The sequence below is a fragment of the Bubalus bubalis genome, chromosome 19 (assembly GCF_019923935.1).
Source record: "Bubalus bubalis isolate 160015118507 breed Murrah chromosome 19, NDDB_SH_1, whole genome shotgun sequence".
In the NCBI taxonomy this organism is placed as follows: Eukaryota; Metazoa; Chordata; class Mammalia; order Artiodactyla; family Bovidae; genus Bubalus; species Bubalus bubalis.
Window position 1 is genome coordinate 32538306 of NC_059175.1, and position 27139 is coordinate 32565444.

Below are 27139 nucleotides of genomic sequence, written 5' to 3' on the forward strand. Positions count from 1 at the left end.
AGATATTGTAAAGTAGCTTATAAGGCACAGAAAATACACAAGATAACATCAGTTAAAAGTAGGGCCCTACAAAGAAAGAAAAGCAATGGTAAGGCTTTAAAATGGAGCAAGGACCAGAATGAAAAATTATACTGTAATAGCAAGTGCAAGATATCAAATAAAAATTATAGGACTTGTTTATATGGTTAGAAATACACCTAATTTTTTTAAATTTATTTTTTATTTTCTATTGGAGTATAGTTGATTTGCAGTGTTGTTTTAGTTTGAGGTGTACAGCAAAGTGATTCAATTATACATACATACATTCTTTTTCAGGTTTATTTTCCCACATAAGTTATTACAGAACATTCAGTTCCCTGTTGTTGTTGTTTAGTCGCTCAGTCATGTCTGACTCTTTGCGACCCCATGGACTGCAGCATGTGGGGCTTCCCTGTCCTTCACTATCTCCCAGAGTTTGTTCAGATTCATGTCCATTGAGTTGATGATGCCATCCAACTAACTCATCCTCTGTCTACCCATTCTCCTCATGCCCCAGTCTTTCCCAGAATCAGGTCAGGGTCTTTCCCAGAGAGTTGGCTCTTCACAGCAGGTGGCAAAAGTATTAGAGCTTCAGCATCAGTCCTTCCAGTGAATATTTAGGACTGATTTCCTTTAGGATTGACTGCTTTGATCTCCTTGCCGTCCAAGGGACTCTCAGGAGTCTTCTCCAACACCACAATTCAGAGGCATCAATTCTTTGGCGCTCAGCCTTCTTTATGGTCCAACTCTCACATCCATACATGACTACTGGAAAAAGTGTGGTTTTGACTATCTGGGACCTTTCTCAGCAAAGTGGTGTCTCTTCTTTTTAATATGCCGTCTAGGCTTGTTATTGCTTTTCTTTCAAGGAGCAAGTGTCTTTTAATTTCCTGGCTGCAGTCACTGTCCGCAGTGACTTTGGAGCCCGAGAAAATAAAGTTTGTCACTGTTTCCATTGTTTTTCCATCTATTTGCCATGAAGCAATGGGACCGGATGCCATGATCTTCATTCGAATGTTGAGTTTTAAGCCAGCTTTTTCACTCTCCTCTTTGATCTTCATCAAGAGGCTCTTTAGTTTCTCTTCACTTTCTGCTTTTAGGGTGGTGTCATCTGCATGTCTGAGGTTATTGATATTTCCCCCAGCAAGCTTAATTCCAGTTTGTGATTCATCTAGCCTTGCATTTCACATGATATACTCTACATAGAGGGTTTCCCAGGTGGTGCTAGTGGTAAAAAACCCTCCTGCCAATGCAGGAGACATAAGGGACAGGGGTTCAATCCCTGGGTCTGAGAGATGCCATGGAGTAGGGCACGGCAACCCACTCGAGTATTCTGGCCTGGAGAATCCCATGGACAGAGGAGTCTGGCGGGCTCAGCCCATAGGGTCACAAAGACATAGAAGTTAAATAAGCAGGGTAACAATATACAGCCTTGACATACTCCTTTTCCAATTTGGAACCATGTCTGTAACACGTTGTTCCGTGTCTGGTTCTAACTGTTGCTTCTTAACCTGCATATAGGTTTCTTGGGAGGCAGGTAAGGTGGTCTGGTATTCCTATCTCTTTAAGAATTTAACACAGTTTGTTGTGATCTACACTGTCAAAGGTTTTAGCATATTCAATGAGGCAGAAGTATATGTTTTCCTGAAATTTCCTTGCTTTCTCTGTGATCTAGTGGATGTTGGCACTAGTTTGATCTCTGGTGCCTCTGCCTTTTCTAAATGCAACTTGTACGTCTGAAAATTCTCAGTTCATGTACTGTTGAAGCCTAGCTGAAGGATTTTGAACACTGCCTTGCTGTCATCTGAAATGATGTGAAAATTACTGCACACATGCAATTGTGCAGTAGTTTGAACATTCTTTGGCATTGCCATTCTTTGGGATTGGAGTGAAAACTCACCTTTTCCAGTCCTGTGGCCACTGCTGAGTTTTCCAAATTTGCTGGCATATTGGGTACAGAACTCTAACAGCATCATCTTTTAGGATTTGAAATAGTTCAGCTGGAATTCCATCACCTCCACTAGCTTTGTTCATAGTAATGCTTCCTAAGGTCCACTTGACTTCACACTCCAGGATGTCTGGCTATAGGTGAGTGATCACTCCACTGTGGTTATCCGGGTCATTAAGATCTTTTTTGTATAGTTCTGTGTATTCTTGCCACCTCTTCTTAATCTCTTCTGCTTCTGTTAGGTCCTTATTGTTTCTGTCCTTTATTGGGCCCATTTTTGCATGAAATGTTCCCTGGGTATCTCTAATTTTCTTGAACAGATCTCTAGTCTTTCCCATTCTGTTGTTTTCCTCTGTGCTATGCAGTAGGTCCTTGTTGATTATCTATTTTGTATATAATAGTGTATATGGTAATACCAAACTTCTAGTTTTCCACCCCCCTCAAAATGATCAAGTGAAGTACAACTAGTCTTGCTATTAAAACCAGACAGAATTTTATCTTAGGCACCCTGTTGTTGTTTTTAATTTTTTTAATTTATTTTTTAATTGAAGGATAATTGCTTTACAGAATTTGTTGTTTTCTGTCCAATATCAACATGAATCAGCCATAGGCATACATATGTCCCTTCCCTCTTGAACCTCCCTCACATTTCCCTTTCCATCCCACCCCTCTAGGTTGATACAGAGCCCTGTTTGAGTTTCCAGAGACGTAATGCAAATTCCCATTGGCTATTTGTTTTACATATGGTAGGCACCCTGTTTTAATTGGAAGGAAAAACTCTTTATAACTGTGGTGTAGGTTTTCTCCAAGAGCATACTATTCTTGGAGCATTAAAAGACTGGTTGGGCTCCTTAATCATTTTTTTTGCTCAAACTTTTGCTGAATACTTGGAGGTCATGAGCTTAAGATTGTCTTCTAAGATGCAAATGGGAATGTAGATGTTCAGAATTGTCAGTTGTACCCAGACCCTTGCTCCTTAACCACCGTGAGCTCAGGATGTATTCCCTGTCTTCATTTAAGGGCTTGATAAAGATATTGAACAGGATAGGACCAAAGACACCAAAGTGTTACCAAGTCCAAGCTTGCTCTGCTCATCGCACAACAGGCCAATAAATCAGAGAAGAGTTGTTGAGGCAAGGAATATGACTGTATTCAGAAAGCTGGCTGACTAGTGTCTCCCAAAAACAATCTTATCAGAGTCTTAGGGAAGGGAGTAAGGAAGTAAAATAAAATGGCCATTAGTCTTGCAGTGTCTCCTGGAATGACCAGACTTGGGGAGGGGATGGGTTAATTTTTTCCTTCCTGTAGCCATCCAAGGGTAGACTGGGTCCTGGATAATAGCACTTTGGTTTAACATTCAGGCAGAGAGGCAGACCATTATGTATATACAGTATCCTTTTAGTGAACAAAAGCAATGAGAAGGAAAGGTTAAAATAAAACAGATGCAACATTTAGTCAGATTTTATTCTTCCCTGTAACGAAAGCACTAGAATAGGGGTCCTTTTTTAATGTGGGGTCTCACTGAGGCTGGGGGTAGAAATGGGTAGATGTTTATGTACAAATCCTTCATAATCCTTAGAGGGATTTTACAGGTCAGTAAATATTTTTGTGTGTGGACAGATGTTGTAGCTTTCATCAGATTCTTAAGCAAGTACGTATTTCCCTCAAAGTTAAGAACCACAATATCAGAGGCCTCTAAGACTTTGTCAAGCCATCCAGTAGTTTTGTGGTTCTTCTGTTATCTTTCTGTCTCTGCATCAGAGCAGGCTCCCTGTTTTCTTCACTGTTGTATCTAGTAGGTGCTTAATTCATATTTGTTGATTTTAAAGTGAATGAAACCAAGTCACATTTTCTCGATACGTCTGTAAAACTGTAGCGTGAGGGAGTTGGCCAGGTGCTTTGTGAAATCATACTGTGTGCTCTTCTCTCGACTCAGCAATGCACTAGCTAGATCTGCAAATTAATGAAGTTCACTTGGCAGGGCTTGGTGTGGGAAAAAACTTGTCCTGGGGTCTAACGATGTTCTTTTATCTGTTTATGACCTTGTGGACCATTTGTTCAATAATCTTTCCCCTGCCCCACCACGCAACATGGATCTTAGTTCCCTGATCAGGAATCGAACCCTTGCCTCCTGCAATGAAAGTGCATCTTAACCCCTGGACCACCAGTGAAGTCTCAATAATTCATTAGCACACTCTTGTGAATAGAGCCCCAGTTTGAAAAGGAGTATATTTGCCTTTCCATACGCTGACATCTATGCCATTTTTTATTTGACTGTAATTCTGTGACTATATTTTCAGGCTTTTTAAGAATCCTGACTTGTAATTTTTGTGGGTCTACAGCCTAGAATTACTTTGGAGAATCTAGGTGTATCTTCTTGGAATTCAATTCCTTCTTAGCCGTATTAGCTCTTCCCTTTTCTTCTCCCTGATGGTGGAGCCAGAAGTGAAATGGAATTGAGCTGCTGTGCTTTATTCTGTCTTCTGTTTCCAGTGGTTGTGATTACCATGTCTGAACTCCCCATCAGCAGCAACAGAATCACCCCAGAAACCACCCTTCCATCGTCTTTAGTATTTGGACACAACTCACCTCATTACAATTTGTACTTTTTGACCTACCTGTTAAAGTTTCATGTGACCTCCTTTTGTCTTAGGTCATGCATGTCTCTCTTTTATATGAGCTTTTTTTTTTTTTTTTTTAATTGAAGTGTAGTTGATTTACAATGTTGTGCTAATTTCTGCTGGACAGCAAAGTGACTTAGTTGTACACATATGTTCATTCTTCTTTATATTCTTTTCCATTATGCTTTATCCCAGATTGGATATAGTTGCTCGTGCTCTACAGCAGGACCTTGCTGTAATAGTTTGCATCTAAATGTAATAGTTTGCCTCTACTAACCCCGAATGCCCAGTCCATGCCCCGCCCTTCCTTCTCCCCCTTGGCAACCACAAGTCCATTCTCTATGTCTGTGAGTCTGTTTCTGTTCGTAGATAGCCTTTTTAAACTATGAGAAGACACACTGCTATCCATGTTATCATATTCTTTCTTTGTATACCGTGTTCTCATTGTCAGGATGATCCGTTTTCATACTGTCAGAATGGGGGTTTTGAGCGCCTTACATCCCTCATAGTCTTCTATCATTTACAGTTTCTGACCGCTTGATCCTGATCTTTGTTTTTATCCTCTCAACTTTTCAAAATCTACCTCCCTTCAAAAACCAGGATACATTTTTGTGTATATCTTAAGATTCAGTTCCTGGCTTATTACAAATTCCAATTTTAAATTGTCACTTTCTTTCAGGGTTTCCATCATTTCTACTTTACCAAAGAATTTATCTTTATTGGTTAAAAGTCCAGAATCATGGTTTCTCTCACTGTTTCATTCTGAAAAATAGAACTTGTCAGAAGGCAATATCGACTTTATCAGAAGAATATGATGAACAGAAGATGTTCTAATAATTGACATTTTCCATGATATCACCCTTTTATATCACTGTTTTGTTTCTGAGCCAGTTTTGTCATTTCTGTTAAAAAATATGCCATCTACATCTTTAGTTTGGTGAGCACTCTTGATTATATGTCCATTAGTGCGATATTCTTTCTCCTTTTAAAGTCACTTTAAATACATTTTGTCACATCATTGCTAGGTCAGTGGCTTCCCAGGCTTGTGCCTGTTTTCGTGACATACCTTGTGCCTTTGAGCTTATTGTCATCAGACATTGGAGAATGCCCATTGGCGTGAGACATTCAATGACTATGCGGTTACATTTACAACTGTTTGTGAGGTTGCAGTTTCATTAATAGCCACTCATCTTTTCAGTTTTTGTGCCTTTCTATAAAGACATCTAAGACCCCATGTATTTTTCCAGACCTTTTCAGCTTTCATGCCATTTTCTACTATATTTTTGTAGTAGTCAAATTATTCCCTAGCATGGAGCTTAAGAAGCTGTGCACCTTCTTGCTCCTTTGGATGTTTTTTCTCTGTTAGATTTGTGGGGAAGGACTCCCTTCAGGCCAACCCTCCTTTTGCTCGACATTTCCTCTTTCTCTTCCCCGATTTTCTGGATTAAAGTAGTATAGAGAATACCTCTGCATCTTCTAAATTTTTCTGTTATTGCTCATTGCTTCCCTTCTCCATTTTTCTAGTCTTCCAAGGCTTTTTTTCTTTTTTTGCTAATTTGGGTACTGGTGGTTTTTTTTTGTTTGTTTTTTTTTAATGTTTCTAGCCATTGTGGCTTGTTATTTGCTTTTTAAGTTTCCTGATAAGAGAAGAATATTCATCCTAAGTCTTTCTGAAGGCTAAGATGACTCAGGAATAAAATCTGCAGTGTGATTCCTCCCCTTCCTCCCACCTCACTTTATTTCACATGGTGAGGTTTGCAGGTGTGCAGCTTTTTCCACTAACAGCCTTCAGGGTTGGGCACACTTTTGTGGCCATAACCGACTGTTGTCACTAAAATAAAATATGAAATAAGGAGGTTATTACTTTGCTGCTCCTCTGTCACATTACCTGAGATATAAATAATGTTTGCCAAGGAAAAACAAAAACACTGTCACCCGAGGATGAATTCTTACCCTTCTCTGAGGTTTAAATTTTTGCAGAATTATAAAGTGGGAAGGGTTTAGGGCAGAGAAAGCAACCTTTTAAAACAAAGTTCAAATCAATAATAATTAACATTCACTGGCCTCTCTTTTCCTGCTAATAACTGAAGACAAGTACTAATTAGAGAAGCCTCAAGTGTCTGGATTTCTGGATGTACCAGATGGCTGCGTAAGAACTATGCATCGTGCCAGGAAGAAGCCTGGGTTGCTCTTAGCTACCACCTCTCCTCCATTTTGATCTTGTCTGAGGACCCTTAAACATGCCCATCACTGTGCACTGAGGCTTTTTCTTTGTTCTTTCTTCTCTTGTCTTACCCACTTCTGATTTCAGGAGTACATTTCTGCCATGCTTAGTGAGTGCTCTTGTGAGCTTTTATTTTTACTTCTTCCTTAACAAACTCCTTCATCTTTTTCTTTTCAGATTTCCTTTGACTCTTACGTTTTTGTCTGATCTCACCAGATCCTTCCCTCTCTCCCCATTTGTTCTTTTTCAAGATCACACAAAATCAGCACAGAACCTTTCAGTTGCTAACATTAAGATAGTTCTGCCTCTTCAGGTTTTTTTTTTTGGTAAACTCTTTTCACAGATTGTCTGAAAACATATGTTTTCTTCTTTGGGTTTATACTTCAAATATTTTCTTCCTCTGTGATTAACTCTGCTAACCAACTCTGAGAAAGCTTTGATTTTTGTATAGAAATTTTCAATGCTGTTGAGTGTTGATATTGTTTTGACAAATGCTGCCCATGCATTTTCCACAAGATGAAAATCATTCCTATTAGGATGACAAAGCCTGGAACTGATTACGCTTAACCACATTCTTGCTTTTCATTGGAATTGTTTTACTGGGACACATTCTTTCACTTCGTTTGTTGTGAAAGTCATGATACAGTTGCCCTTGGTAAAGAAAATTGGTCTTGATTTGGTGTTTTTTTGTCGGAACTTTCTCCGATGGAACCCAGAAGAAAATAGAGATTGGTTACCATCAACATTTTTGGCTAAGTGAGAAGTATGACTCCTTTTCTTTCCCCATGTGTTTCTTGCTCCTGCTGAAGGGTCATTGCAGGGAAACCAGTGAGGAAGCTGATGCAGTAATTCAAGCCAGAGCTGAGAGAGCCTGATCTACTGGAACAACGTTAGGCAGTGAGAATAATTTGCATTTTCTTAAAAAAATGTAACAAAAAGTTTTTTTAACTTACATTTCATAATGTTGTAAATGTTTTTAGAGTTTAGAAATCACAGTTTTTAGGGCTCTATTTTCTTTTTAACATGTCCTTTTGATACATAGCTAACTAAGCAATTTATCACATCCTCCACTTATGTATTTCCTAGTTTTGGAAACCATCTACTTGATGTCTATTGCAACTTAAAAAAAAAAAAACTTGCATGTTTTTTTCACCTCTTGATTATAAACGTAAACTTAAACAGAAATAACTTGTACTGTCACCTAGGGATAAAAATTAGCATTTCAGTACTAGTTTCCTTTGGTTTTTCCTCTTAGTTTTTGCAGACATATAATCGTTTGAGCCAATATATTAGTCTCTCAGTCATGTCCAACTCTGTGATCCCATGGACTGTAGCCCACCAGGCTCCTCTGTCCATGGAATTCTCCAGGCGAGAATACTAGAATGGTTTTCCATTCCCTTCTCCAGGGGATCTTTCCAACCCAGAGACTGAACCCCATACCATGTATATTTTAGTGTTATTCTATTGTTGATCCTTTAGGTTGTTCCCAACTCAGTTAAAAAAATTTTTTTTGTATGTGTTTTTGGCTGCCCTGAGTCTTCATTGCTGTGCTCAGGCTTTCTCTAGTTGCGACATGAGGAGGGCTGTACTCTAATTACCATGCATGGGCTTCTCATTGTGGTGGCTTCTCTTGTTGTGGAGTATGGGCTCTAGGTTTGCGGGCTTCAGCAGTTGTGGCTCAGAGCACTGGCTCAGTAGTTGTGGCTCACAGGCTTAGTTGATCCATGGCATGTGGGGTCTTCCTGGACCAGGAATTCAACCTGTGTCCTTTGCCTTGGCAAGCAGATTCTTGACCAGTAGATCACCAGGGAAGCCCCAACTCAATGTTATTTTAACAAATTCTATGGCCAGCATTTTCATGAATAGTAAATCTTCACACATATCCTCAATATAATGGCTTCATATATATCCTTAGAATAATATCCTCAGAATAAATTTTTTAAAGTCAAGAATTTCTTTGAAGGCTTGAGTTGAATAAGTGTAAAATGTGAATGAACTCTAATGGCTGAAATTTCTGGCTTGTTGAAGAGGTGGAAGTTGCTCTGCATTTCCTATATCCACCTCCTGTTTACCTGATCCCTACCTTGGTTGCAGTAGATTAAAAAAGAATCAATATGCAGGAGGCCTAATAACCTGATGGATATGTAAAAAGTGAGGGCTATGTTCTTGATATATCAGAGTATAGAGAACTTTGGAGGAAAAGATACAGAGCACAGTGATGGGGAGCCCCCTTCCTCCCCCTGACTCATTCTCAGATGAATATTAGATATACATCTCTACTCACTATTTCATTTTTGGATTCCCACATGTTTACTGACACTTCCTTGGAGTCTTTGTTCGATCAGAGAAGATGGTTTTTATGTACCATGTCCTGTTTTTTTTCAGCTATTTGAGAGCAGTGCAAAATAATGAAATTGACTCTTGTTAATCCCCATTATTCTTTCATTGTGGAAGGAGTATGATTTGGGCATACATGGTAGAATAGCATAAGGAGGGGTGCTTAACCTCAAAAACTTCTGAAGAGTTCAATTACTAGTTTAGGAGACAAGTATAATACAACTCCCTTTGTACAAGTCATTTCCTTTGCAGATAGTTCTTTGCTTTGGGTATGACATCTATTAAACTGAGTACTCTCAGTCTTCAAGATAATATTTTTTCTTGGCACCAGAAAGATAATTTTTTTATCTCAACAATGTTGACCTTAGTTTTTCTTAATCCTTTTTACTCTGAGGGTTTTTTTTTTTTAATGTTGATATAAAAATTTTTCTTTTGTCCTTTTTAAAAATGAGTTTTAAAATAGCAGACTGACTTGGGACATTTGGTATTGCTATAAAGTACCTTTATGCTCTATGAATAATTTTAATTTTTAGAATTTCTAGTTAATATTTCCTTTTTCAAATTTCCGTATTGAAATTAATGATCAATCTTAAATTATTTCAGCAATTGCAGTTCTATCACGATCCTAGGAAGCTAATAACAGGAATAATTAAAAATGGTTACAAATAGCATTTGTGTCTATATTTAAAAAGCAATTGACCAAGCAGATGTTGTTACAGATTTTTGTCTTTGATATGATAAATTTCCATTAATTTTGAAAATCTGGGTTTAAGGGATGTGCTTTCAAATTTTGCATAGTTGAGCTGCAATTTGTGAAAGTTCAAGCAGCTGTACTGACAAACATTTGACAAATTTGTAGCTGAGGCTGTTTTAAGCAAAGTTCTAGAACTTTATGTTCTGTGTTTTATGTTCAGGCCATGTATTTGAATTTCTTCTCTTTTTGTGGGTGTAGAAGTTTGTGTATATGTATGTATATGTGTATTCTTTCTCTCTGATGTATATGTAGATTTGTATATGATATTTGTATGTATATACATATATATATTTTACATTGTGTGTCCAACCTAAGTTGGAGGTAAAGATGAATATTCTTTGTTTTTTTAAAATAAAAACATTCAATTTAAACTCTCATTATTTAATTTAAAATGTTTTTCTCTTTGCTTAGGTTGAAGAAATTGTTGATATTGGATCATTTGCCCCAGAAGACATTCATATTCCTAAGATTTATGTACATCGCCTTATAAAGGGAGAAAAATATGAGAAAAGAATTGAGGTAATTGACTTACCTTGTTTGTCAGTATTTATGGATCTGACTGTCAGAGAGATGTGTCCCTGGAGCTATTCCAGATGATAAGGAATTAAAGCTGAACAGGAAGTCTTGCTTTGAATCTTAATAGACGCTTCTCATGTGTCCATCTTGAGGGGACGTCTGTGTGATTGTCTAGATTAACAGTGCCTTGTGTTTACAACATGTATATCACTAAATTACATGATTCTCCATACTGTGTCTTCCAAGCTTTTGTAACTGTTCTAATTTATAATGCATAGTTTTGGATGGCTGTCCTGCAAGATAGAGAACAATAATCAGGTCTTTGGTTGCTTTACCCCTGCTGGACTCTTAGTGTTTGAGTGTTCAGCGCTAACTATCTTGATGTCTTTTCATGTTTTTCCACAAGTGTTGGGCTCTGGGCGGCTGGTGGATAGATATGAGATCACGATAAGGAGAGGCTACCAGGAGCATTGGAGGTATACTAAGGCTACTGAGAGCATGAAGATCAGCTGGATCAGAGTTGATATTAAGATTCAGAAATGTGTAGGGATCCGCAACAGAATAGACAAGCAGTAAGAGATACCAGAGATTCAGAGATGCCCTCTACCTGTTGACATCAAACAGGAAGAGACTGCAATCTAAAACTAATGTCAGTGGCCAGGGATCAAAAAGAGGACATTTGCAAACAGGGTCAGAGTCTGTGTCAAAGAGACCTAGTGATGGAAATAGTTTTCTGACTGGTTTCTGGATATATCTATGATTTCTGTGATGCACTTATAGCAAAACCAGTCTCAACTCTGCAGGTGGAAATAGGAGATTGATAGCAGCAATACTTGGTAAACACATTCTGGTAGCCCCACAAAAAAACAGAGTCGAAAGGTCTATTTGTTCTCTTTGTTCCAGCTCCATCCCTGAGCACCTGAGGAGAATTCAGCTGTAGGACTCTTAAGAGTAACAGTAGTAGCACTCTTTGTGACAGTAACAGAGGAATTATTCGCTTCAGAGATAGAACAAGTGTATCTTCATCTTCAAACAAATCTGACCTTTCATTTACTTCCTAAAGAATAATTTCTGTCATCAAATGTCATCCATGTTACTCTTCTTTTGTTAAAAAAAAATCTATATTATATTGCAGATTTGCTTCCTGTTAGTAATGGGGGAGAGTTAAAATTTTTTCCAATACAGTTTCGTATTTCAGCAGTGATAAAATACAAGGCATACCTCAACCATGAATAATTTATTTGTTTATTTTAAAGCGTTTATCAATCCGGAAAGAGGAAGATATAAAAACCACATCTGGTAAACCTGCAGATAATGTCAGGGAACGTATCATCAAGCGGGCAGCTCTTGAATTTGAGGATGGCATGTATGGTATCCTTTATTCCTTCTGGGGCTGAGCAAAGACAGCCCTTTTTACATATTCATCAGGTTACTAGACTTCCTGCATAGGGATTCTTTTCTAGTCCATTGAAGTTTCTAAAGCAATTGATCAGTTTTTACAAAATGTGGCACATAACCTAAAGATACAAAGATAAATGGAATTGAAATTATAATCCTTTTACCTTCTTGAAGCAAAATAGTGACTGAAAATTTGCTTAGCTATTCTCTGATATACAGTGAATTTCAGTTCAGTTTGGCATTTGGCTAAAGTTAATTGGGAAAAGAGATTACCCCAGATGAAGGTTTAAATTCTCAGAAGTACTAGTTATAACCAATGCTATTTGCTTTCTCTGTGTTCTGACATTTACATACTCATTTGAAACATAAGATCCAACTTCATAACAGCCTCTTGTTTCCCATGACAAAGATCCCTGTGAGTGTACCCTTTTATGTCTAATGTTTTGTATTCAACGAATGATTCAATTCTGCTTTAGATACTTTGTCAAGAAAAGGGTAGATAAAGTGTTTGGATTTTAAATGTGTTTAAATGTCAGTGAGTCTGCCATTTTGCTAATTTTCGAGACGTTAACCATTGAACTATATAATACAAATAATATATATAAATTCAAATAATGTATGATAAGGTAAATATTTGTTGAATGGTGAATGCAGTAAAGCCATACTTAAAGTCCTGGGACAGGAGGTAGAAACATGGCATGTGTATCCATTCTCTGAACTTCCTCTGGTCCATAAAAACCTTCTTTCAGACAGATATTGACTGGGAAAACTCCCTTTTTTTTACTTTCTTCTTAACTCCATCACTTCATTTTTTTTTTTAATCTTTCAGCTTATGCATTGGTTTATGGCGGGAATTCACACAGGGAAGAGAATATTATAGTGCCTTCTTTCTCAGCTCCCATATCAGCAAGTTACAGAGTCAACCAAATTGGCTGAGCAGATGAAAGCTTGTCTGTGGGTTTTCTTTTTACCTCCAGTCAACTGGTTTACCATTGACACTGTTAACACTGACTAAATGATAACTCTGCTTTTAGATGTATTGGCTTCTCTTATAGGTATCCTTTATTCACTGTCATTGTATTGCCTATGAAAAATATTTGCAAGTCAGTTCATAAAATGGTCTTTCCACAGCACCTACTCTTTTTCAACCCAAATTGCATGGACTTTTTTCTCTCTGGTGTTTGACTCACTAAATAATATTAAAGAACTGAAAATTGCAGCATATGATAAGAAAGTTGAAGTATAAAACTTGGAATTTGGATTGCCCTTTCTTGAAAATAACCTGCTCATAATGGAATCAGTACCTCAGTGTGTTATGTGAGTCACTGTGAGAAACACAGTTAACTCTATGCTAGATGGTTTGGTAGGAGGTAATCCAAGTAGCTATTCTCATACCTTCATAGACTCCCTATACTCACTAGAGGTGACCTGGCACGTTGGGTTGTTCTGCTGGCCTTTGTAGTTTATAATATGGTACCATATACACCCTTTATCTTTTCTGGCCTTGATTCTTAAAGCACTCCCTGTTATTAGAATCTCATCAGAGTGCTGTTATTCTTTACTTGTGTCAGGGTCTGTGGTGTGCAGTAGTGGACAGCATGGACAGTGGTTCTAGACAGTGTCAGTTGTTTTTTTTTTCTTTTGGGCCATGCTGTGTAGCTTGTGGGGTCTTAGTTCCCCCACCAGGAATCAAGCCCAGGCCCACAGCAGTGAAAATGCCAAGTCCTAACCACTGGATGCCAGGGAATTCCCACAGTCAGTCAGGATTTCTGATCTGGTCAGCCACTTTGATCTTGAGAGGCAAGATCAAATTCACACCACTGCCTACAAGTCAGGACTTTGATCATCTGAAGAAGGTTTAATAGCCTCAGTTAGCTCTTTAAAAAAAATTATTGAAGTATAGTTGACTTACAGTGTTGTATTTAATTTCTGCTGCACAGCAAAGTGACTCAGTTAGGCATACATAGATTCTTTTACAGCTTATTTTCCATTATGGTTTGTCATAGGATATTGAATATAGTTCCCTGTGCTGTACAGTAGGACCTTGTTTTTTATCCATTCTGTATATAATAGTTGGCATCTGCTAATCCCAATCAGTTAGCACTTTGATGCTGTAGCATAGCTTCTTTTTAATAGATGGTCTCAGATGTATTCACTGAAACTTAAGCATCCCCACCATCCTCTTTATGTCTTAGAGAAGATTCAGTTACTGATGGATGTTATTACAGTGACCCAAAGGAATCCATACAATTTAGGTAGACATTTTGGTGTCGTCAGAAAACTTTGTTAAAATTCAAACACAGAAGCCCCTTGTAAAATATTTTTAATCATCTTTAGTCTCAGTTGGAGTTTTGAATAGTGAAAAATGCTTTTAAACAAAGCTCAGGCCGTGTTACATCAGTCAGCAGTCATAGTACATATATCATAATACATTAGTCCTAATACATAGTATATAAGTCCTAATACAAGCCAAAAATTTGCTAAATGTGTCTTACAATAAAAATGACCTTTTGATTAGTTTTCTGAAGCCACTACTTTGATATCTTCATGGTGAAAGCTGTGATTATTTGAGAGATTTTCTTTTTGAAAAAATTACAAAATAATATCTAGAGAGTGGTGGGAGAATACATTCAGAAAAAGTGACTTTAAATGCTCTGTGCAGATTTATTCATGTAGCAGATTTATGACATAATCTCTACCTTTTGTATGTTGGACCTTAACATCTTTTATTCCAGCCAATTTGGGCATAGGAATACCACTTCTGGCCAGCAACTATATCAGCCCCAATATGACTGTCCATCTGCAAAGTGAAAATGGAGTCCTGGGTTTGGTAAGACAAAAATTAAAGTTTTATTTATCCAGTCTTGATGGAAAATAAGATTTTTTATATAGTGCAGTCTTCTTAGAGTTGTTAGCTTAGATTTTCCAATCTTATTTTTCTTTCTCTTCATCCTCATAATAAATGTTTAACTTTTCCCATAAAATGGTAGTACTTATGAACATGTCCTGTCACATTTTATGGAGTAGATGGTAGTTTCCCAACTCCATGAGCTTTTCAGTCACTCCTCATTTATCACTGTATGAGCTTCCATCTCCCCTATTACACCGACTTCAGGGACCTCACACCAGCCTGTTCAGGTAAACTATTTATTAACCTTTGTGTGACTGCACAAGATAATGAAGATTACTAATAATCCTACATTAAATAAAAATCAGCAAGTCTCAGCATGAGAAACTGAAGAGTAACATTTCTATTGATGCTTTAGAACAGGACATTTTTTGACAGTTGGCTAATTCGAAAAGTTTTCATGTCATAATCATTTTGAGGCCATGTTGTTCAAAAGGGTAGAATTTTCCCTTTCTCAAGAATAACTTTTCAAATGGGCTCAATATTCTCATAGAATTTGACCATTCCTTTTATTTTAATATTTATTTAACATAAAATAAAATTAAATAGTTTAGCTTCCTGAATAACTTTTATTTACTTATTAATTATGGCAGAGATTACTTATTGTCTGACAATTTATAATATTCCTAATCTTTTATTATTTCTCAGTAGATCTTAACTGTTAATACAGTACAAATTGTACATATGGAAAATGTATATCCAGCATTTAAAATATAAATTATGGTCATGAGCATGTAGTTGATTCTGATTGAGGCAATGATTGTGACCATTTTCAAAAACACAAAAATGGTAATTGTCTGGATAAAAAAAGATTCATACTGCAAAGACTCACATTTTTCAGATACCTTAGAGATTATCTAGAGTGACCAGATCCCTCATTTTGAAGACAAAGGAAATAAGTTGATATGCATAACTATGATCACTGTTTAAAGAAAAATTTACACAGGTCTAAAACATTAGTTACCATTTCAGTTTATTTAAAGAGTACATTTTTGATCCCATTTTTTGAAAGTATGTTAAAGTTTCACAGCCACTATTTTCTCTTTCTTGGCTCTAACTTAGACCTTTTCTTTCCTCTTTTTCTATTTCCTCTCTTTTAGTTTAATATATGTTATGTTATGAAACTGCTCACCCTATTCAAGTTATTAGAGATGGTTTATAAAAATACATAAAAAATAAAAACTTAGGATTACCAGTCAAAGGGACAATAAGGGCATCAAAAAGATGAGACTTGCTTCTTCAGATCCTTCTAGCCCAATAAAGTAGCCATTTAGTTTGTATTCATTGAGCTGGACAGGACTGAAGCAACTTAGCAGCAACATTGATATACTATAGCATAGACTGCATAGTAGATACTAAATAATTACTTTTTTATTGACCTGGATTTCCAATAGCTTAACATTTCTTTCAGACTCTGGTAGTTTGAAGAAACTATTTTTCACTTACCCGATCACACTTACTAGCGTAGAAAAGACTAATCAATGTGAGATACAGAACCATGAAAACATCAGGATTACTTTGAAAAGGTTCACCTCAAGTCTTCTGATAATCATTTCCTAAGGTTTTAAATGAGTTGTTTGCATTAAAGTTTTAGTGTGTGATTCAGTGAGAAACTTCTTTTCCTAACTGGACATGTGCTTTATTTTACAGGGTCCATACCCATTAAAAAATGAAGTTGATGCAGATCTAATCAATGCAGGTAAAATAACTCTTTACATGTTCTTCCAGCATTTTCCTTTGCTATTAGTTTCGTTCTCTGCCAAATGATTTTAGAGTAAGGAGTTGGGCTTGATTCTTTGATGTTTCCTGGAGAATATGCACTATACTTTACTTGGAGGAGGTGAGAGAAGCCTTCCCAGTGCCATCTGGGTCTGCTTGCCCATCAGAGGTCTCCCCTATTTAGGGCAGGGTAAGATATAGGGGAAATTGCAAGAGGGGCTACAAGAAATGGCAGGAGCTTTGGTGGGTCAATCAGGCGCCATCCTGACTGTGCACAGAGAATGCTCTCAGATGGGGTAACTAGAATTAAAGGAAAGGATAGTTTACAGAGGTGTAAACAGGGTTAAGGCAAACCAGAAAGGATGTTGAAGTACCACAGGGAGTTCTTATCACCCTTGGGCCTTAAGGGGCAACTGTGGGAGAGGGTCACCAGACAGGAATAGGGTCTTTGTGGAGGAACACAAACATCTTGCAGAAACCTGCATGAGGGTGAGGATGGGAGTCTCCTCTGCTGTATCTCCTGCTTGTGCCTCCAATTGGCAGACCCCAGGCTGAAATAGATCTGTCTTCTCATGATGAGAAGGTGGGAAGTGGATCCATAATAGCAGCCAAAGCCAAGATCTTGGGCTCTGGGGTTTTTGTCGTGGGTAATATGTTCTGTCCTCTAATCCAGGGGTCTGTAACCACTAGAATCCAATGTCTGATGATCTGAGGTGGAACTGATGTAATAATAATAGAAATAAAATGCACAATAAATGTAATATGCTTGAATAATCCTGAAATCTTCCCTCTACCCTCTGGTCCATGGAAAAATTGGCTTCCATGAAACTAGTTGCTAGTGCTCAAAAGATTGGGGATTGCTGCTCTAATTGACATGAGAGTTAGGAGTTGTTTGTTGATTAGTTGCTAGGTCGTGTCCAACTCTTTTGTAACCCCACAGACTGTAGCCAGCCAGGCTCCTCTGTCTGTAGCAGTTCCCAGGCAAGAATGCTGGTTAGTAGAGCATCCTTCAAAACTTCAAGGGTACTTAAGGATGTACTCTGCTACTCATTGTGACCTAATGATATAGGTGATAAATACAGAGTTTCTTTGAATTGGGAACTCTAGCCTGTCTTCTCCTATGTTCTGGTATTCATATGCTTTGCCTTTTATTATTAGCCTTTTATTTGACTGGGACAGAGAGTCACACATTGCAGCAGCCTGGAGGAGGAAGAAAAACAGGTCAGACCTTTTGGCCTCCATCATTGCCCATACGTGAGGCAATACTGCCACTGTGTTGGAGCTAAAGATTTTCTTTTTTTTTTTTTTTATTTATTTATTATTATTTTTTTTTAAATTTTATTTTATTTTTAAACTTTACATAACTGTATTAGATTTGCCAAATATCAAAATGAATCCGCCACAGGTATACATGTGTTCCCCATCCTGAACCCTCTTCCCTCCTCCCTCCCCAATGGAGTTTCCCATAAGAAGCTAATTTTTATATTCCAGCATGATTTTCTTTATCCTTCTTTTACTTCTATTCACTCTACCCCCACAAAAGTATAATTCTTACTTTGTGTTCAAAAATAATATGTGTAAATTTCTGAAGAGAAGCAACAGGAACCAAATATAAAGGCCAGCTGCCAAGTAGAATTGATGTTTAATACTTAGGAGTTTTGGAAGTAAAACAGCTTCTGGTTGAATAGTTGAATTAGTTAACATGACTTAACTCTGAAAGGCGCACTGTGATAAAGCAATGACATTTAACCAAGGCTGTGATTTAATTGTACTGTACCCTTTAGCAATAGCTCATTGATCTGTGAAAATATTTGCTGCTTGGTTTAATTAATTTATGATGTTAGTGAGTTATTTGCAAAATGAATAACTCCATTTTCCAAATTTCAGGCTTGAGCTCATAAAACCCACTTTCTTTGGAAAGTAGTTAATCTTTTCAGTGACATCATTGGAGAGTAGACATTTCTGAGTCCATTGAGCTTAAAAGTAGCCCAATCCTAATGAAGCCACCAGTTTTAGATATATATATCTTATATATATATATATATATATAATCTTAAAGTACTTTGTAAAACCAGAATTCATTGCTTTTGGGAAGCCAGGCTGCCAATCAGTTCAATAGTATTCTATCTCTTTCATCCAAGTCCTTTTTGGGATTTATGATGCTTTTGACTTTGGAGCTAAGTTAGAGGGGAAATACTTTGAACTCCAGAACCCAGAACATAAATTGATGATTTCCTCAACTCCCCAAGTTTGGACATTACCAGGAAGATTAGCCCATTGTTTGTGTTCATTTGAAAGGATTTTCATAGAAATCCGTTAGAACAAAGACAGAGTTATGTTTCTGGGCATAAAAAGTGTATTAAAATAATAATTAGAACTATTTCTAAGGATCCTCTTTTCTAAATAATTTTATATGGTTATGTAACAATGAATGACCACTTGTATAGAATCACACAATTTACAGCATATTTTTTCACATATATGATCAATATATCAAGTAAAAATTGAGCCTCAAGTGAAAACTTTTTATACACGTTGGGAAACTGAAGCCCAGAAAAGTGAAGTGATGTGCTCAAGATCAGGTTGCTAGGGACAGATTCACAGGTAGTCTCCTGCTCTTGGCCTCAGGCCTTTTTCTCTGCACATTGAGCTACATCCACTGATAACTTGAGAATTTACAAGGGTGCAGAAGGCAGCATTTAGAACATTTCCGAGATCTCAGGAAGATTTGCAGCATCCTAGTGCAATTGTGAAATTTCTAATAAATCTCATGTTAGCGTTCATATTAATGTGCATTTTGCATTCTTTCTTATTTCTTAATATTTTTCTTATTTTAATATCAAAATGTTTTTAATGACTTCTTCTTGGTCATTGTTCAGTCGCTAAGTCATGTCTAACTGTGCGAACCCATGGACTGCAGCGTGCCAGGCTTCCCTACCTTTTGATTAAAAAGCTACTTAGAAAGACTCAGCAACTAAACAACAACGACTTAGAAAGAGCCATGTTAATCTCATGGCTTTTGAATATCCTTGTTTCCTGCCATGTGCCTCTAGAGCAGTGGCTTTCAATGGGAAAGAGGGGTGATTTCACCTTTCTGGGGACATTGGATAATGTCTGGAGTGCCAGTGTTACTGGCATTTAGTATGCAGAGGCCAGGGATGCTGTTAAGTATCCTGCAATAATCAGAGCAGTTTCCAGCCCCCAGCATCAGCAGTATCTGCTCTAGAGGTCTGCGTGCCATATCTGAAGAATTACAGGCCTGCAGTCTAAAGTACAAATAGTACCACATTCAGGATCTCTCTAATGGTTGTGACTGACCTTTCCAGATTGATCTTTCGGTATAGCTGAGTTCACCCATACTGAACTGCTCGATCTGTTCTGTTTCCTTCCTCCATGACTTAGCTCTTTCAGTGCCCTTTCTTTTTTGTTTCGTTCTATCCCTTGTTCATCCCCGTCTCTTTATCGGTAATGCCTATCCTTCAAGTCCTAGTTCATTTGTCCTCTCCAAATCCTTTTGCGGCTCAGAAGTGCTTCTCCTTCGAACCCACAACACATTTAGCATCTCATAAGCATGCCACATTTTGCCTTGTTATTATTTGTGTATATTCATCTCTCTTGCTGAGTATTGTGTTCCTTTTGTTTAGGGCGTGCATGCTTACTTGGTTGTTACAGTCATGTCCAACTCTTTGTGACCCCATGGACTGTAGCCCTCAAGGCTCCTCTGTCCATGGGATTCTCCAGGGGTGGGTTGCTGTGCCCTTCTCCAGGGGATCTTTCCTATCCAGGGATTGAATCTGTATCTCCTGCATTGCAAGCAGATTCTTTACCCACCTGGGAAGCCCTTGCTTAGGGCAGTGGTTCTCAAAGTGTGGTTTTCAGAGCCACAGCATTGGCATCCCCATCACTGGGGACTTCTTAGAGATGAAAATTCTCAAACTCTGGGAGTTGTGCTCAACAGTCCGTGTTTTTATAAGACCTCCATGTGATTCCGATGAGTGTTTGAGAACCATTTGTTTAGGGCATCTGCATTTTGTTTAAGGCACAGAGTGAACATCTACTTGATATTGAGTGAGTGGCATGTTATGTCATAAGCCAAATGACTCAATAACCATGAAACTGGATAATTCTATTGCCTGAATATCATGAGAGGATATAGACATATACAGGGGAAGTTGAAGGAGACAAATAATTAGGAAAAGCTGAATAAGAAAGCCTTTTTAAGATATTGATTGTATTATTGATTATAATTATTTAACCAAATTAGGACACCGTATTTGAAAAGCATTGATATCAACTTTAGGATATCCTATTTTTATTTAGATTTTGGGATGTTAAAAATGAAAATTTTTTTCAAAGCATATATTTATAAGATGCCAGAATATATAACAGGGGGCCTGACAATAACTTTCATAAGAATTATTTTCTGGGCTCTTTAAAAAATACTATCCTTGATAAATCACATGGGGAGATCGGAAGCTCTGTGTGCATTGATCTCAGAGTTTCCTTTACAGTAAGTGGTAAATAATGTCTTCTATGTACTGCTAGCCGGTAGAGATAGCCCTTTGGAAGTCATTTTGATTTATCACATAGAGAACAAAGAATTGAAATTTTTGTTCATTTGTTTGTTTTGCATTTTCAGCCTACAAGTTCTTCTTTGCCTCTCCATCTCACAGGACTGGAGAGGAACTGTATTTTCTGGACATGAAAGTGGTGTTAGGATAAGGTTTAGTTGTATTCTGCTTGTCCTGAAACCTGGAGTTCACACGCTGGTATATAACCGTATCATAAAAGCTGATTGCTTGCCCCTGTAGCATTTATCCCTAGAGGGTTGATGGCATTGTCTTTTTCACAAGTAGGTTTGGAGTGAGGAATAACAATGAAAATAATATTAAAAATTAATGTTCACAAAGTGCTTTCTCTGTGCCAGGTCCTAGAGTAAGGGCTTTACATGCATGATTTCATTTAATCCTCCAAATCTTACATGCTGTTTACAAGCCAGCCCTTATTAACCACACCAGAAAGTATTCTCCAAAGCTTTTCAGCTTTATGTTCCTTTAAAAGAGGTGAGAATGTTTCCTTTGATTAGAATCAAACTTTTGGGGGTCAGTAAATAATTCAGCATGATATAGATAGTCATGCTCTGTATTCGAGCTCAGATGGAGGGGGATATTGGTGAAGTTAGCTCTTGGACATGATTTGAGAAGTTGAGGGGACAGCTGTTGCACATTTGATCACTCTTGTGATCTGATCACAGTCAGATCACTCTTGTCCTGTTGTGTCCAAGAGCTTTGCTCTATTCCAGTCTTGGAATCACGTATCTTCCCCTTCTTCTTGTCTGCCCTATTACACTGGGGCAGTGGCATGCAGTGTGCTCAGACAGTCGACTTAACCTTTGGCAGAGTGGCACGTGAACACTTTTCTGTTGAGACCAGAAGCATCTCCTAGGTACCTCAAGCTCCTGAATAGATAGGTCACAAGAACTCAGCAGCTCAGGTTTGAGTTAGGTTATATTATTGCTTGTGTAGGGATTTGATGACCTTGAAGAACTTTTCTAGTTCTGAGTTTTTATTATGGGATGTAAGTGTTGGGAGAGGTCCTTCTAAGAGGACCTTTTCTGGTTATTAATAGAAATTTACTGAAGCAAGGGCAGAAAGATGAAGCAGAGAGAAAGGTTGAAAGAAGAGATTCTTTCAACCAGTGACATTAAGGAATTAGGTGAAACCTGTCTTTCTAGATTATTCACTGATTTTAAAGACATATTTGAGAAGCATGTCCTGCTTCATTCCCTTCCAGCTGTATTTCTTCATGTTTATTCTACAGTGTTTTAGGTCCAGTGACTTACAGTAGCATTGGGTTCTGACAGGTGCATCCCAGGAACCCCTTTCTTCTTTGCTCCTATTAGCATTTAATAGGGGCTTGTGAAGGGACTGGATCTGGTGGGAGACAGGGATGGTTATGTAATAATAGGCAATAGAGAAGTACATTGTCTGTAGACAATTTCAAAACAATAATAAAATGAAAAGTTGGTCTGTTTTTCATTATCCCCATGCAAGGGCAAATCTGAACAATGTTGGTAACAAAGCACTTGTCTTTGTAGGTTGGCAGTTCCCATTGTGTCCCCCCATCCCCCTGTCGTTGCTGTGTTTTGGTTAAGGGACACTTAGTTCTGTATGAAATAGAGAAGGTATAGACCTCTGTCTCCACCATGATTTCCACTCTTAGAAATCTAATAGCCTTTTCTTTCTTTTGTTTTCCCTGTGTCTGTGTGTGTGTGTGTGTGTGTGTGTAGGCAAGGAAACAGTTACTGTTCTTCCAGGAGCCTCTTATTTCTCCAGCGATGAATCATTTGCAATGATTAGAGGGTATGTAATAATGGAGCTCCTCATGTTTCCCACGGTGTGGAATGAGCTGAGTCATCCCTGAGTCTGTTAACAAGACTGCGAAACATAACCACCTCTCCCAGCCAGAAAATGATCATGGACTTGCTTGGCTGCACCAGGATGTGAAATTATTCACATTGAATGTTGGCAATTGGAACATGCAGCCCATGATTATTAAAAGAACCTTCAAAGTGGAATATATGTCTGTGTGCCAACTAAACTGAAGTAAACGTTTTTGAGGCTCTTTCTGAGGATCCTAACATTTTCTACAAACTGTGTTTTCATTTTCTAGCTAGTGTTTGCCTTCAAATCGAGCCACATTTTCCCTTACCAAAGGAAACAAACTCACTGTGTACACCTGTTTTTAATTTGTCTTTGGATACAATATAGGCTATAATTTTTTTAAAGAACTCTTAATAGTTATTTTTCTGCATTAGCTTGAAGCCAGTCTATTTGGAAATCAAATGTTGGGTGGAGGAAAGCAAATATATTTGGGGGCAGGAGGAGTAGGATTATTTAATTGCTGGCAATTTGAAGCAAAAGGGACATAAAACATGGAAGTTTGCTTTATATTTCTTCTCTGTCTTTCTCAGGGGACATGTCAATCTGACAATGCTAGGAGCCATGCAGGTTTCCAAATATGGTGACCTGGCTAACTGGATGATACCTGTAAGTAGGCACGTTTTCTTCTGAATTATGCCTGGGTTAGAATAATTGTTTTTGAAGTATTAATATTAAGAAAAATCTTGTCAGATTGCTATGAGTACGAATATAATTGTTGCAAAAATAGATGTTGTAATATGTATTTATTTCAAATTTTAATAAAAATCAAATTTCTAATTCTCCTGAAAAATATTTAGCTTTGCCAGTTTACTATGTAATTGGAACTAAAAATAATAAGATCAGAGTCAAAGCATAATTTTCCCTAGAAAAACAGAGAACTTCCTCAGAAGGTAAAAAATATGGGTTAATTATACTCTGATAAAAGTAAGAAATACAAATATTTATTATAACTAAGCTTTATAACGAGAAAGAGTAATTAATATGTTCATTAATTTTATGTTAATTCTTTTCTTATTCACAGTGAGTAAAATCCTCTCTTGATTAGTCATGTGACCCTATGAGTAATCAATCACATTGTCTTCTATTACCGAATACAAAACCTGTGGTATTTAAACAGGTCTGTGAAATGCAAACAGTTTTCATTTACTAACGATCTAAATCAAGGAAGAAGCCTCTTGAAATTAGCTTTGGAAAAAAGACTATAATCAGTTGATTTATGAGTGTAGTTCTTTACATTCCAGAGTGTGGTTCTTTATATGTGTAGGCAAACAGCAATGAGTGTCCATGATTATGAGCTCATTTTTTTCAGGTTACTCTTTTAATGTGTATCTTTAAAGGTTTCTCTGTGTTTCTCTGAAGCTTGAGCTAAAAAATATTTTGTTTAACTGAGGTTGGTGTTCTATAATGAAAGGTTTTTTTTTTTTTTTTTTTTTTTTTTAATTTCTTAGTTTTTCCTGTTCATTTTTTGAGGAGGGTAAATTAATGTAGTTGATAACAATGGTAGAGATTGTATTAGTTTAGCTTTTTTGAACTATGATCTCTTGAAACATTATTTTAAAATTTCAGTTATTATTACAGCTCTGGTTCTCAAACTTGGTTGCATATTGGAAGCACCTGGGAATTTTTAAAAATGGTGATGCCTCTGGCCCATCATTAGTTTCCAGTTTAATCTGGGATATAACCTGGAACTGGTCATTTTAAAAGCAGTCCTATATGGTGATGATATGTAACCACGTTTGAAAACCAAGTTTGAATGTATTAAAGAATGATCATCAATCATACTTAAAATGTAAAGGGAAAATATCATTGACCCATTAATAGTAAGAACACTTAGCAAATTATGGATTTGCTAAGTTGTTATATTGTTGCTATATTGTTATTCTAAATTAGCCATAGTTATAAGAGTTGGCAACTTTTGGAGGCTTTGAAGAAATCAGGGGGTCTCCTAAGCATTATACAGTAAGTCAGATTGATACTTTATAGGAATGTTTATTTGTGTAGAAAGAGTGTACTTCTCTTCAAATTTTAGAAAAAGGCTAATAGAGGGTAGTAGAAGGAGCATAAAATAGCAAGCCCCGAGTTTTAGCCCTGACTCTAAGGTTATAATACATATCATAGAGCTTGACATAGTATATGCTAGATAAATGGGTTGTTATTATTTGATAAGTTAAGAAGGAGAAGTTGGAGATGCCTGGCAGAGGACGGAAGAGGATTGGTTACTATGAACAGAAGCAAGAGAGTTCAAACTAGAGTCTATTTCTCTGGACTATTAGTGAGTTTTTAAATCACAGAAACATGTCCAACATATTTTTGCTTTCAGGGAACTTGGGCATCTTTAACAAGTTACTATACAATGTGTTTTTATTATGATTTAGCGCACAGTGAAACTGGAAGCTCTCATGGTGAGAGTATGCATTATGTAGTTGTCATTTGTAGGAAAGATTTTCCAACATGTATCATGGTTTTACATATCCTATGAAGATTCCTATGAATGATTAAAACATCAATGTTTATTACTTTGTAATTTTCCTAATATAGTTTGGAGATCATACGTTTGCAAAGGACTGGATCTAGTGGAGCAGCAATAGAGAACTCTGGATTTCTGAAGGGGTGTGGAGAAAAATTAAGCTTAAAAAGTGTTCTTGTGTCTGGTTCCACTCTTTTGGTCATGGAAGTTAATAGCGTCTTTTCTGAAGGAGCATTTCTTTTGTTCTTTTAGAATTTTACTTATGGCTGTGCTGGGTCTTGATTGCTGCGCAGGCTCTTCTCTAGTTGTGGTGAGCGCTACTCTCTAGTTGCAGTGGATGGGTTTTTCGTTGCGGTGACTTTTGCTGTTGGAGAGAACGGTCTCTAGGCACACAGGCTTCAGTGGCTGCAGCTCTCAGGCTCTAGAGCGCTTGCCCAGCAGTTGTGGCGCATGGGCTCCATTGCTCCACAGCAGGCGAGGTCTTCCCAGATCAGGGATTGAATCCCTGTCTCCTGCATTGGCAGGCAGACTCTTGACCCCTGAGCCACCAGGGAAGCCCTCTTTTGTTCTTTTAGTAACTGATAATGACTTCTGGGATTCTTTGTATGTGATACAAGGTATATATTTTGCTTCCTTTGGATTCAAGATAGTTTAAGAGTCAAGACCATGAGCTTTAATTTGGAAGAGATCTGATTTGAATTTCAGCTCTACCCCTTAAAATTTACACAATCTGGAGTACATGGATTTTTGTTAGGATTAAATGAAAAGAAAATGAAAAGTGAAGACTCAAAGCACTCCATAAATAGTGGCTATTATTTTTAACTTCTTCAGTGTACTATTGCTTAACATTGAGAGGGAATATTTGCCTCAAAAAATGCTGGCGTAAGCAAGACTATTTTACAGTAACTGTAAAACCTATGTATCCAAATTCATATTCAAGTACCAGATCTGAGGACACATTTCTTGTTTTTATTGGTTATGGATAACAGCCTAGCCTCCTTATGTAGTTTCAGTGAGCTATTTCTGTTTGCCCTAAAGATTTATGTTGATTTATAAAATTTAGATATATTTTTATTGCAAGACCTGGCAGTCAAGGCGCTGAAGGGTTCAGCTTTATTATATCATTTTTCATTTACTTTTATCTTTTTACTGAGTTTAATAATCTTTCAATGGTTGTAAAGTCTTGAGTTTCTCTGCACCGTAGCATCTCCATCAATCATTACAATGTCAGATTATAATAAACTTTAAGCTTTTAAGGCAAGCAAATGGTGTGGATGCTATTTGTCTTATCCTCTAATAGCTTCTTAGTATGCAGCATGGGTCCTGTTTTCACAGATTTTTGAAAATTCTGCCCTGAGCATACAAAGAGAGAAAATGTGACAGAACAGTGATTGGCTCTTTCTAGTTCCTTGATGATGGTAACCCTAGGCAAGCTGCAGAAATATGAGAAGATGTGCAGTCCGTTGACTCTCCATCCAGAACTGCTCTGGCTCTTCTAATGCTTATTTCTGGGAAACAGCTGACATAGATGATAGACTTGTGAGGGAAAGTAGATATGTATGACCTACTATGGGAGCTGGTTATTAAAGGCATGCAATAGTTGCCCTCTGGACAAGTTGCTGTATCTGAGCTGAACGTAACAGCCGAGGGCCTGCTCCTTCTACACGGGGAGAACAGAAATGAGGGATTCTTGGAACAAACAAAAATAGGATGTTTAGGTGTTTTGTTTTTCCCTCATATTTTTCATTTCTTTGTGCATTTTAGAAGATTAAGCACAAATCAGCGT

General features: G+C 37.4%; 1 protein-coding gene across 2 annotated transcripts in view; it reads left to right on the plus strand.

Annotated features, from left to right (window-relative positions):
* OXCT1 (3-oxoacid CoA-transferase 1) overlaps positions 1-27139 on the plus strand; it is a 166886-nt gene that overhangs the window by 68657 nt on the left and 71090 nt on the right. For both annotated transcript variants that reach the window (XM_044932617.2, XM_006076397.4), the window contains exons 8-13: positions 10314-10421; positions 11675-11789; positions 14552-14646; positions 16375-16423; positions 22733-22805; positions 23417-23492. In XM_044932617.2, the coding sequence (XP_044788552.1) occupies positions 10314-10421; positions 11675-11789; positions 14552-14646; positions 16375-16423; positions 22733-22805; positions 23417-23492 (516 nt within the window). The remainder of the gene's footprint in view (positions 1-10313; positions 10422-11674; positions 11790-14551; positions 14647-16374; positions 16424-22732; positions 22806-23416; positions 23493-27139) is intronic.